At 42.0% G+C, this 13,676-nt stretch overlaps 1 protein-coding gene across 5 annotated transcripts in view; it reads right to left on the bottom strand.

Annotated features, from left to right (window-relative positions):
* mpp3a (MAGUK p55 scaffold protein 3a) overlaps positions 1-11,773 on the bottom strand; it is a 24,993-nt gene extending 13,220 nt beyond the window's left edge. For 2 of the 5 annotated variants that reach the window (XM_017040801.2, XM_017040803.2), the window contains exons 1-11: positions 8,615-10,430; positions 5,182-5,242; positions 4,962-5,080; positions 4,637-4,714; positions 4,235-4,315; positions 3,723-3,860; positions 3,509-3,590; positions 1,572-1,657; positions 712-786; positions 410-606; positions 39-103 (exon numbers count right to left, since the gene is read on the bottom strand). In XM_017040801.2, coding sequence (XP_016896290.1) covers positions 39-103; positions 410-606; positions 712-786; positions 1,572-1,657; positions 3,509-3,590; positions 3,723-3,860; positions 4,235-4,315; positions 4,637-4,714; positions 4,962-5,080; positions 5,182-5,218 — 958 coding nt within the window. In that variant the 5' untranslated portion in view covers positions 5,219-5,242; positions 8,615-10,430. The other 3 variants (XM_017040804.2, XM_008329479.3, XM_017040802.2) reach the window with 2 other exon arrangements.
* Positions 11,774-13,676: the final 1,903 nt, after the last annotated feature.

Below are 13,676 nucleotides of genomic sequence, written 5' to 3'. Positions count from 1 at the left end.
AGAGGATGCCAGAGGAATGCCAGGAAGCACAAACTTACAGTCAGGCTTTTTAGGGGATTTTGGATTCGGGAGAGTTCCCATTTTCATCCTGTAGGCCAGTCGCCTGGAGGAACGTGCAGCAGAATGAAGGAACGGAAAGAATTATTAACTGAGACATAAAAGTGAGTAAAAGTGATACAGGGGGACTCCCAGAGGACAAATCAATCAAATAAAAAGGGGCAGACACAAAGAGTTAGGGTTGATTATTAGACTAAGACATCAGACGTGTCAGTGGTTCATGCTTCTCTGTGACACAGCTCTGGCGTCATCAGTGGCTGGAGTGTGACGGCCACAGTATAAACCAGTAGATTTGTTAGTAAAGACCAAGCCATCAAGAAAGACATTATTCAGAAGAGAAAAAAGACATCACCTCTCCTGAAACTGTTTAGAAGGGATGAGTCCAGCCCGCTGGTTGCTGTCTCCTACACGTTTAGCCTGCCACCATGTGGCGTCGTCCTGCGTCACGACCTGCAGGATGTCTCCTCTTTTGAAGGAAAGTCCTGCTTCCTGGCAGGGCGTGGCCTTGTCCTCTAACGGGATGTAGTCAAACAAAGCTCTCACATAAACCTGCAGGCAAAGTGTAGTGTTGATAATCATTATTAAAAGAGACGCAGGTGCAAAAAAAAATTCACAAAAAGTCTGTCACGTGACGTTACTGCGGCCTCTCCTGACCTTGCTCTCCCTCAGTCGATCTTCCTCCTTAATTGCAGGGATTATTTTGAGTGTGATGGAGCCCTGGGACTGGGACTAGATCACAGGGAAGGAAAAGAAAAAACATCGTGATTACAGTGACAGGCTCAAGTTAAACAAAAACACAAAATAACAAAAGATATTTTTGGCTTTCAAACACAGTGTTCAGGCTAATTATATACAATCAAAAGTGAGGATCATCTGAGAGGAGGGGATTTTTTTGTTTTTGATTTCAGCTAACTTAGATTTAACATATCTTTATGTACTATATACTATATCTATATCATTTGAACCGACAGGCTATTTTAGCTAAATCTTTAGCTATGTTTAGCTAAAATGTTTATTTTACTTTTGCCTTTTTCTGGTCAACATTAAGGCTTTTTTTTTACTTATTACCTATTTTTACTTCACTACTACAAGTCGTACATTAAACCTCCATATTTTAACTATCTGCAGAAAATGTTACCATATTTCAAATCCCCAAATAACCTACAGGGACATTCTAGGATTATTGTCATTTAGCATGATCCATTCCAAGCGTGGGCAAACTTTTTGACTTGAGGGCTAAAATGCTAAAATGCTTTTATTAAGTTTGGCGGGCCGGATTTAAAAGCTCAAAGGGCCACATCCGGCCCCTGGCCCTTAGTTTGCCCATACCTGATCTAATCTATGGAAAAACAAGCTGTACAGAGCAAACTACAATAAAGCGTCACTGCACATTCTTACTTCAGTTTTTCCACACTTAACTACTGAATGGATAATGATTTAAAAGAACAGCATTAACAGCTGAAACCCCACTAAATTCCAAGGCTGCTGAACAGTATTGAAGTGTCTCATCTTACCAGCAGCTGACTGATCTCGTCTGGTCTTTTATGGATCACAGAGACTCCGTTAACCTCTCGGAGTTCGTCTCCTACGTGTACCAGACCTGTGATGGTTGAACAGGATTGAGACAGAGGGAGAAGGTAGAAACATCGGTGACAGGAGGCTGCGCAGCTCTTTTAAAGGTTTATCTGTCATGTCTTAACACCAGATCAGCTGATACGGGATGTCTCATACACCCAGCTCTGAATGCTTTTGTGATGCAGCCACAACAGTGATGAGAGGACAGAGAGATCAACATTTTCCTTCTCCCTCAGGAAGCACCTGCACATATCAGACACGGCGTAATGTATGCATCCGTGACACCTACAAAAACGCTGGAGGCCACGGAAAAGCTCTCTGCAGCTTCTGTCTCGGCACTGACGGAAGCTTTTCCATCATTGACAGGGCAAGAAAATGGAGGAAGGTATTAATGATTAATGTATGTTGAAATTGATTGGTTTTTACCTTCCCATTGTGTGTGCGTGTTTGTAATGGCTACTAATGGTAAAGCCAAATTTGAAGAGGACTGAACTGAACTGATGATGAACTGATGACGACGTCAAAAGCCATTGCACTGTTCCAAAAGTCAGCAGCCTGTTGAGGACGTATGGTGTCTCTGTCGGAAACCCTGGCTTTGGGGGTCATATCCGGCCCACAAACAGCCTACATCTGGCCCATGAGAAGATGTAAATAATACATATTCTCCACCCAGGTAATTTAAAAAATACATATATGCATTTCCATTTTTTTAATTATTAAGTGACAGAAAAGACATTTAGCAATGTAGCCATATATAGCATTGTTTCCCAAAGACTGGGTCGCGACCCTCAGGTGGGTCGCAAGAGATTTTACCATCCAAGCTTTTCTTTTCTCCCATGGGTAGTAGAGGAAGTAACCTAGAAAAGATAATACTGCAGTGCAAAGTGGGCCACCTGTGATATCACAATGAGGCCCAGACAAATACAACTGTATTTAACAAATTCATTTAGGCTAGAATGGGTTTTTTTTTTGGATGTCCGTAGAACCAAACAAAATCTACTTATACTCTAAACTTTTTGAACTATTTTTCTAGGCTGTTACCTAAAAATCAAACAGTCTGACAGAGACAGTAAAACATATCAGCAGCAGCAGCACAGACTGCAGCCTAGAGTCCGAAGACAAATGCTGCAGTGACACAAGGATATTCTGCACAGGATGAATCCCTGCAGGAGGTTAAAGACAGACTCAGGTGAACATCGAGATGAACATGAGCACTCTGAGGCGTAAACCATAACACACACAGGTGAATGTCATCACAGTAACTCGACCCTGCAGACAAAACAGGAAGGGGAAACAGACAGCCCTGACAATAATGTCAGCAAAATGAATGACAGCAAGTTCCCCTCAGTAAACCCAGCAGTAGACGGTGATCTGAAAAATACCATAAAATCAAACCCTTTTTGTTTCTGACTTCTATCTCTGCATCACATCAATAGTTTTGTTTATACCCTAATGGTGTACATTCACATATTGCTAAAAGGGAGATTTTCATAACACTATTTCCCTCAGCACCTTCATTCCCTGCTTTTAAAGAGGGGTTTTTAGAGTGGGTTGAATCAGCATTAAACAGGACAAAATGTCCAGTGTAATAACAGCTTCCAGAATAGGGCTGCATTCATGATATTCATAATCCCAAGCAGGTCATAAGGGGAATTTGCTTAGTCATTATATATATATATATATATATATATATATATATATATGTATTTTCTTGTTAAACAGCACTGTAAGGCAAATGCAGTCTTCACAAGGAAAACTCCATAATTAAGAGTTAAAAGAAGACTCCTTATGAGCTGAATATATTGTGGTCATTGACATCAATGTGGGACTGATGGAATGATAGCTACTTAAATGAGTGAGATAAAACAGAATTTACCACTCCGATCAGCTGCACCTCCTCTCATTATCCGAGCAACAATCACCGCCCCTGTAGCTTCATCTCGTCTGATGGTGGCTCCCTTAAATAAAAGCAGATACATAGAGGCATTAAGAGCAGTAACAGATTAGCAGAAATGACTAAAAACCTATTTTGTCTTCAATCCTGTTGTGTATATTAGACTTTGACACTGCTGTTGATCCTAACAACTGACCAGCGGCTCCTTGTTCTTCACCAGCCTCACAATCTTCACAGAATCCTCCTCCAGCTCGTCCTCGAAGTCGTCTGGTAGCGGTGGAAGCACGGGGTCAAAGTTCTTCTGAGCCACAATGTCATGCACAGAGAGAACGGCCTGTTGGGATGGAACAGCAACATGTTGTGATTATTACAGTCCGTATTGTTGGCAGACAGAAATCTTGGAGAGCAGCGTGACGCCTGGCAGCGCCTGCAGTAATCTTCACAGAGAAAATACAATGGACGTCAGGACAGTACTAAACTCTGACTCTGGTAAAAAAAAAAAAAATACAGTAAAAGNTTTTTTTTTTTTGGTTGTTGGTGTAGGCTTTACTGTACTTATAGCACCCCCTGCAGGGAAGACTTGGTAATCTGTATACAAAATTCTGCAGTGTGTGTCTTAGGCAAGATTATTGGTTGTGAACACCGTTTAGCTTTGATGTTACGTTATTTTAGTTCCTTTTTTTTCAAGCCTCTATAGCAAGAACTTACTTTGAGATGTGGTGATGTGAGCAAGTGCAGCAGCTCCTTCTCCTCAGAGCTCATTGGTCCACTCTGCAGCTCCTCTGTAACCTGACAATCACAACATCAACAACACTCGTATCAACATGAGTTTACTGTAGCAGCAGGACTAACAGCTCCACAGACATGCACACAGACAGAGGTAAGTGAAGAGCGGCTAAGGTCAGCATTTTTCTTCGCTGATCATTGGAGTGAACATCAGGATGTAGCGAGAAGGTAAGAAGATAAGCACCAGCATGATTCAGCACTTTGAGGACATTAAGATTCACGTCGATTACCTACCATGCTTCTCTGCACTACATAACACCACTGTGACTGACTGCAGACATTGGAAAATGATTTGGAATTTTGGTGCAAGTGTGATGAACTTACATCCTCCGCCAGAGAGGAGGCACTGTGGAGCACCGGTGTAGGACTCTGCCTCTCGTACTGCCGTAGTTTCTCATGGATCTGCGGTCCAAACAAACACTTTGTCAAAGGCAGTGTGATAAAATCCACAGTGTTGTCCATCTTATATTGAGACATATAATGCATTGTGTATAACTATGTATAAAAATACTTCAAACTCCTACAAGGGTATTATTTGAGCACCATAGATGGATGGATGGATGGATGGATGGATGGATGGATAGGACTGAGAACATGTAGATTATGTTTGGATTATTAACCCTGCTGTGAGAAGGAGGAGCTGCCTCACCTTCATAAGGTATGCAAGGCTCCTCTCACTGAAGACATCTTTGAGGAACACCATGTCCTCTTTGTGGTTGGCATCAGGCCGCAGCTGTGAGGTCAGCAGGGCCAGTGTTTCATGAAGCCCTGCAGAGGGCAACGTAGAACACCATCATGTACATTGGAGCGTCCAGATGGAGCGCAGTGAGCTACAGTAGAGTGAACAGCGACTGTGTGACTCCACTCACCTGCTCCTGCTGTGAGCACCGGCATGGCTTCTATCATGGGTCAGTGGGGTGGGGTCTGAGTCTGAGTGGATGAAGGAAAGACATGTGGAGAGTAAGAGTACATTACAGTTACACCTCCACAGGAATCTTCACTGAGATTATGACAGAAATTGTTGTTTTTATGTTCGCAGCGACAAAGGCGTCCAGAGGGTCAGGCTCAGTAATGAGAGCCATACATCTGCATGTGTTCAGTGGTGTAAATCCAGGCCGCATTCCATTTCACGGGGCAGTTACTTTATCTGTTAGACCGTGGGTGGAAATTAGTAGGTCCACTTGTGGGCAGGAAAACAGATATATAGACATGTGTACCATTATAATATATATGTTACATATACATATAAATACATATATAGCTTTTTGAGCACAGAACTACAGTATATTTCATAATTTTCTGTCCAATTTCTCTCATTTTTCTATAAATAATCTTCTATCTTTTTTAATATTATCTTTTTATTTTTTGTTAAATGTTAATTTAGCTGGTTTTGATTTAGTACGCCTACTACTTATATGCTTGTTTGTAGTTACATCTTTGTAATCTGTAGCTTTTTGTGTGATTTTAATTAAAACTAATTGTTGTTGCATTTTCTTTGTTGGGAGACTTGTTACCTTTTGATTGAATTCTGTCACGGCACTGTGGCTAACTATCTATTTTATTATTAGCTATCTTTATTATTTGACTTTTCAGCTTTAATCTGTTGCATGTGTTAACTAAGACATCACCATTTCTAATGTCTATAATGACATTGTTTGTGCTGCATTTGACTCATTTTAGCCATTCACCACATCTGTTATTAAACTAGACTCTTCCCCCCCCCAAGACAAAAGCACCATAGCTGTGTGTGTTACATACAGTAATCACTCCTGGACTCCTTCCACCCAGATTTCTTCAACATTACTCATATATTCACCTGACGCACTTAGAAGTCTGTTAATTGAAACTAAACTTCATACGTCATACCATACGTCACACTCCGGTCAAAGGTCAGGGGTGTAGCTGAGGCTGAGCCCTTCCGACATCATGTGGTCTGTGTTTGCAGCTACTATTGTGGTCACCCAGTGTATGAGCTAACATTTCCTGACAGATCTGTACATAACTGTGTTGTCATTTATTATGACAACAACACACCCTGCAGGATTATCGCAGCCACTACGGATCGATGTCCCCGTCGGTGTATCGATAGTCTCCTCCATCATGTAACACCAAACAACAACAATGCTCATGCACACTGACAGAAGAAGGTAGGAACAAAACACGTGTGCAGAACTAAACAGCATCCAAACCCTGTATGTTCAAGGCTTTCACTTGACCTTTGTCGCACTATGGTGTCACAATATGTTGACTGTGTGTAAATAATGTCTCTTTTACTGTTATTCTGCAGTGTGTGGTATGTGAACAGTGCATTTGATGTGTTTTTTTTGTATTTACTCACACAAAATACTGAGTAAAATCCCATTTCAATTGTATGTGAAGGGTGGAGTTACGATGACAAAGTCAGTCTCCTCTTATCTAATGTGTGTATTTTGTCCAATAAGTGACAGGGTTATACATGGTGGACTTTCTACCTTCCAGTAATCGCCTAGTCGTACCTTACACAAACATCGTAAAGTTTTACTCTGCGCGTTATTACCGCCATAAAGAAATACACTAAGAATTAAGAAGGCATTAGAAAGGAGATATAAAGGGTTCACATATAAATAAAAATATCTTATTAATCTGAACTCTATCTTTTAAGGCTCCTAAATCCTTATTAAAGAAAATCAAACTCAGTGGTTCTCAAATTTACAGTGCATATGTCACAGAGGTCAACTTCATAATATTTTCCCAGTTATTCGGAAAATAATAATAATTAATCCATACTTCTTGTAATGATAAAATTCTGCTGCTACAAGTACAAGTACAACCATCAAATTAAACCAAAAGATTAAAAAAAAAAAAAACATGTTCTGTTCAAATCTCATCAAGAGCTCAACAGCACGTCACACAGACACACGAGAGAAGAGCTGACGTCACAGAAGAGGTTTTGTCATAACTAAAAAAAATATAAAAAATATATAAAATGTGCCTGATTTTTTTTTGTTTTTTAGGCTACTGCCAAATTATTGTTTCTGAAAACAAGAAGCAGGTTTTCTTCCCCTCTCAGTCACAGGGCAGACTATCAAACTGAGTGAAGGCTCATCATTGTTTATGTGACATCACAAGAGTGGTTTCTAAAGAAGCAGGAAGCCAAGATCAGAAGAATCGGAAGAATTTCTGGAATTTAAGAAAAGGAAAAAAAACATGGCTTTGAAATACTGTATATTCTTCATCATGTTGTTCCAAAGATGAAAAATTGAAGTTATTCCATATTAAAGAAGACAGGAACATCCCTGTGTCTTCTTCAGGCATCCAACACTCCAACAATCTCACCAATTCATGTTATGCCAATTATCATATACATATATATATATATATATATATACTGTATTTACTTCATACTGTAAATATATACAAATATGTATTTATGTACATGAGCTGTTTTTTTTAAAACTTTTTTCTTGTTATAATAAGAACCAAGAACCATGTCCAAGTTGCCTGGGCATCATGTCCGTGCCACTGACCACATACGGTCCACGAGCCTCCATTTGAATGGGCCTGGTCTATGCTTAGTACAATGTGTGACAGAGCAGCTTTTGGAATCACTGTCTTCAGAATGAAAACACACACACTCACACACCACTAATCCACTGCTCTGACAGTGATGGGAGGCAGCACTAAGCATGTTTGGCCTTCATCCAGCACAGCTGTCACAGGCAGACCCTCTGACCGACAAACAAACATACGCACAGCTTCACACACACACACACACACACACACACACAGACAAGCCATGATTCTAATTTCATTACCTCACAGGAGAAATACAGGGTGGGGTCAGAGAGACAACTTCTATCATCATCATCATCATCATCATCCAGTAGGAGAAGAGAAGTGATGTTGACAGTCCAAACGCTCCTGCACTCTGTCACTCCAACACTAGACCTAACCCCCCTCACACCTCCCCTCCTCCCCTCATCACTGCTGCACAGCAGAGCAGATGTGTTTTTTCTTCTATTGCTGCCTTTATTCAATGGCTTTGTACGTTTTACTTCCTCGTGTCGGTGAAGCACAATCCCAGCCATCCCTCCCGTCCCTTCCTCCCTCCCCCTGTCTGTTCTCCACCTCCCTGCATCACTCTGCAGTGCTACAATGCCTCTCTCATATGGGTGCCATCAGCTGACAGATGGAGGAATAAAGGAAGCCACAGCAGTGGAGAGCAGCAGCGCTCCGTCTTCCTGCAGACTCCGCCTGTTTGCCGTCATAACAAAAAGGGAGAATCTGGAGAGAGAGAGATGAGGAGTTCCCCTGTTTTCTTACCTCTTCTTCTTCTTCCTCCTCCTCCCGTATCACCTCTGTCTCTGTGTTCGTCTGTGTTTAGCTTCCTCCCCCGCTGCAGCCACACCGTTTCTCTCCCTTAGATTCCTCCTCTCTTCCTTTTCCTCTTCCTCCTCCTTCTCTGAGTCCTGCTCTTACAAACCTGCAGCGTCTGAGTGGCCGCCTCTCCCCTCGCTTTCTGTCTTTCTTGCTCTCCCAGCCCCTCCCCTCATCAGCTCATCACCCTCCTCCCTCAGCATCCATGGAGATGCCACCGCTCTCTCTCTCTCTCAGTACCACAGAGATATTAATTATTTCCTGCTTATGAAATCCTGTAGCTTCTGTTTGTGCATCTTCAGTCACAGCAGAGGAACAGTTCCCTTTAAAAATGATGTTGCTATTTTTAATTATTTTCTCTCTTCCATCAGCATAAAAATAAGTGAGTAAAAACAATTCAGTATCACTACGTCTTCTGCCACCTGATCCTGTTCAGGGTCAGAGGGTGAGCTGGAGTCCAATCCATCATTCATCGGGTTAGAGAGGCTACAATCTGGACAGTTGGCCTGTCCAACCCAGGGCCTGATATAGAGACTAAGAAAACCATTCACACTCCCATTCATACCTATGGTCAACTTAGAGGAAACATGTAACCCAGTCCAACTTCAAACATAAATACATAAGAACCAGCTTTCTACACTTGCTGCAGGGCAGTAGTTTCTATTTGTAATTTAGGAAAACATAAGATTTAAATAAAGCTTTGTTTTGAAGCAATAGCCATAAATGTGTCTGCACGGGGGAGGAGAGGGGCCTCCACTATAAAGCATTGGACCTTATACTTCTTCTACCATTTAGCTGTCACAGCCTTCGCATCAACCTAATTATGTAGTTTTGAAGACAATATGACTCTATGGTATGATTTGTGGTTCAGATCAATGTCAGTCACAATCACACAAGTCAGATTTTACAACAGACCTAATGAGTTACTAGACCTAATTAGGTTGATACAAAGCTTTGTGTTGTGTTTAGAAACAGTTCTGTACTGTACATACATTATGTATATATAGACATATATGCATATACAGATATATACAGCACCCCTCCTTTGTACTATGTCGTTCTCAGGCTTGGATGTGACGCTGCTGCTGATGGCAGCGTGCTCCAGCCTCCCCTCCCCCTCCTCCTTCAGCCAGGCAGTGGTGTTTTGAAGCTCTCACATGCAACTACAGAGAGGCTGCCAGAGGCTCTTTGTCTGACTGCCTGTAATGCACACACTGGCCAGCTGGCGTCTTAATGATTCTCCCCAGCCATTCTTTTTACCAACTCATCCCCCATCAAGGCCCCGCGCTGCTCATCGTTCAAGGTTTTCTTTTCTGTGTGTCATTTACCCAAAATGCTCTTGTAGATACTGTTGCACAGAGGTGTGAGAGATCTGTAGTCAAATCCACTGTGTCAACCGATCAATATTCCCTGTCCTGCCTCAGAGCTGTTTTAATACAACATTTTTCTTAAAATAATTTTAGGATTTGTTAATTTACACATAATATTACTGCGTGGCTTCTTTAAATGTTGCTCAATGACATGTGACAGTAGTCATTATTACATAATAATTTGTGGTCTTCCAGCAATTTTGGCGATACAAATAAAGTTAACTTGACTTTGTTAACAGCATGCAGTTCAAGTTCAATCATAATATATAATAAAAATTGTATTATGTATTCTCTTGTACCACTAGGAATCAGCGTGCCCCTGGTTGGTAAAGACCGATGTAAAGTGAAACAAAGGAATAGAACAACTTTTCTATATGAACAAAAAAAAGAAAGTTTTGTTACCGTCGCGGCCCTTTGGAGAACAGCAGGTCATCTGGAAGTCCTCATGCACCATGTCAGAGGTCGCAGTGTTTCACAGACATCTGCCAACCTCCTCTGGCAGGAGCTGCTGCCGGCGTTATGTCCATGAGGACATGACCAGGAAGTGCACGCTGTGTCCTGACCTCGTAAATGACCATAAAGTGGGTCATTGTACGTGTTCAGTCAGCTGTAGGTCAGCATCGTGTCTCCTGCGGAAGTCTGTGCGGCCAATATTCTCTAAGGAGTGCAGATGAGCTGGACGTCCAAATGATGATGACACGACTTTAATTACTTTGAAACCGTGGGAGAAGCTGGAAATAAATCTGCCTCATTTGTTTCATATCATCTTCTCCAGGCTTTTCGCCGCTCATGCCTCCTGGAGGGACAAACCAGAAACAACAACAAAAATGTGATTATTTTGATCTGATTCAGAAAATACTTTATCCGAATCGAATTCTTTATCCGTCTCATATTCACATTTTGGTTCACTGGCCAAATGACATCTTCAAAATTCAATGAAAAAAGGAAAACAAGGCTGTGTGTGTGTGACTGCTATGAGTTCAGCAGCCTGATTGGTCGATCCTTAGTAAGGCTGGAACAGACCATGACGAAGACGTGTGCGTTCTATAAAGACGTTCTGAACTCCTGTGAAACAGTGCTTGTGAAAAATGACCTCAACTTGAGTTAAAATTATTAGGTGATACTATCTAACTAAGTTGGGAGAATTATGGGGAATCCCTGCTTGAGTTTGACACGTGGGTTAAGGTATGACACAACCCTGTCCATCTGTTACACCAGATGATCGTCTGGAGGCAGGAGGACTGGGGTTCTTCTCAGAACCGTGTTCAACTGGCACCATGTATTCCTCTGCATTCTCTCCTCCTTCTCCAAGACTCATCAATATCACTGTCTGTCTGTCTGTCTGGACGTCTCTGCATTATCTACTGACTCTAAGGCTTCTGAAAGGACTGCAAAGACTCTCAACCTCGTATCTGTGATAACAAGTCCTACAGCAGGATAACAGATCAGGTTTCAGCCAATCGCATTACGGGGTATTTGTGCCATTGATGTCATTGAAAATGTAAGTAGCAATGTATGTGCATTACAAAGAAATATACAGTACATACACACACACACACACACGTACTGTGCATGACCAAACAAGTAGAATTTCAGAACTTTGACACACAGACTATTATCAAGAACGTTCCAAATGAGTCCAAATGACCTACGAAGTGAAAACCAGGGAAAGTTTTCAGCTGGTCCACCAGCACCACTCCCTCTCTGTGTGAAATGACATCTGTATTACTGTTTACTTCCTTCCACCCCTTACCACAGCCCAGCCCTCGACGACTCATTCCTACAATTTTCCTTTACGGTTGATCATTCTCCAAAAATAAACCATCTACAAGCTTCTGATTGGATGGAGTTCACGTTCCCTAAATCCTGCCGAAAGAAATTCTCCAGTCCACGTGTATTCAGATAAGCGGTAGAACTGTCAAATTCTAAAGTACTTTAATGTACTTTCTGTGGTGTGATGGTTCAAATAAGCCTGTTCAGAAAAGAAAAATGACTGGTGAGTGTAGTAAGAATGACTTCAGCCTCCACTACGCATCCAGCCATAATTCTATAAGGAAGGTATAAGACCAAGGAGGGCCCTTTTATGGCTTTTAGCTGAGAGACCTGGAAGGATGCTGGGAAATGTTTCATAATTTTATAGCTACTGTAGAGCTGCATTAGCACAAAGCGAATTACAGCCTTCTGTGTGACTGAGTGGATGGAGGAGGGGGGAGAGAAGAGAGTGGAGGAAACAGAGCAGGGAGGAAACAAAGAGGCAGATTTCTGATGAAACAGAACAACGAGTCACCTCACCCTCCACTAATTAGACTTTTGACAGGAAGTTACCATTTTGTTGACTACTGCTGACTGTGCAGATAAGTGTTTGCTGACTCTGACTTCCATCTACACCTCTGAAGTTCAAAAATTTGAAGGGTAACAGGGTAACAGTAACAGACTGGTGTTTGTCCCTCATTTTGCCACAAGAAGATAAGCAAAGAGCAAAAAGTAACATTTTGTCAAGTTATTGAAGCTTTCGATCAGTGTTAACCTCAGATTAAGCCATGTACATACTGATATTTTGATGAAAGCTACTACAGTAATAATCAGTGTATCTGTTTTAATGCTCCTCCATGTATTTGGATGACAGACCCTGCTGGACTTCACTCTGTACAGTACATCTTACTCTGAAGGTTTGGGAACTTTCTCCCCTTAGCAGTCCAACATGTTTGTTCTCAGTGGGTCAATGTTGATTAGATTCCGGGCCCATTCCCACCGCTGCAGCAGGTCAAATGACTGGGATGTGTAGCTCACCGCCGCTAAATGGTCTATCGATCGGTCAGCTGAGCCTGTGGGCTGATGGGATGTTCTGCAGCAGAGGCAGAAGTTGGCAGGCCAGTAATGGGTGCAAAATACAGTACATTTCTCCACAGATGGGATGGGATGCGCTGCCTGGGCTGGTACAAGAGGTGTTGATTACAGACAGAGCAGAGAATCAGGTGTACAAGATCAGTCAGTTTACCAGGGAATTCAGTTACTCACAGGGAAAATGGGTTCAGAGACTGCTGCTGCTGTAAAGTGGACGCCTAATGTCTTCAGACGGTCTCGAAACTGCAAAATAAATGCTTCTGTCTTTGTAAATATAACAATAATGAAACCATAACTACCGTGGTCTCTCTCCTACCGCGGTGGTTGCGTTCCAAGACCCACCGCAAAAAGGGAAAGTCCGTTAAGTAGAGGCGAGATAGTTTTTATATAATTGACGTATATATTTACCCCATTTGTGAACCTCCCCCACACTGCGAGGTGACGCAGGTGAAGCCCCGGCCACAGGTGAGCACAAGTGGAGTAATTCGCTCCTCTCCTTATGATAACAGGAACCGGGACCAATGAGAGGGGAGAGTGAACAAGACGGACCGTAAATGAAAGCCGGGTACAGCGCAGGAGCACACATTATTGTAAAAAATAAAAATAAGGTTGTTAACTGTCATCTGTGTCAGCATCTTCGTTTGGCCTTCGTAACATGAAAAATGTTTCAGCAGCTCTTCTCTATCACGTGTGCACTTGAGCATAACTTCGTCATGCTTCACAAACATTGGATCACAGTCTATAATGTGTCCAAAGTCTGGCTCAGGGTCCAGTCCAAGCACATGGTAATGATA

The sequence above is a fragment of the Cynoglossus semilaevis genome, chromosome 17, assembly GCF_000523025.1.
Source record: "Cynoglossus semilaevis isolate Cse_v1.0 chromosome 17, Cse_v1.0, whole genome shotgun sequence".
NCBI classification, from domain to species: domain Eukaryota; kingdom Metazoa; phylum Chordata; class Actinopteri; order Pleuronectiformes; family Cynoglossidae; genus Cynoglossus; species Cynoglossus semilaevis.
This window is presented reverse-complemented; position numbering and strand designations above follow the sequence as displayed.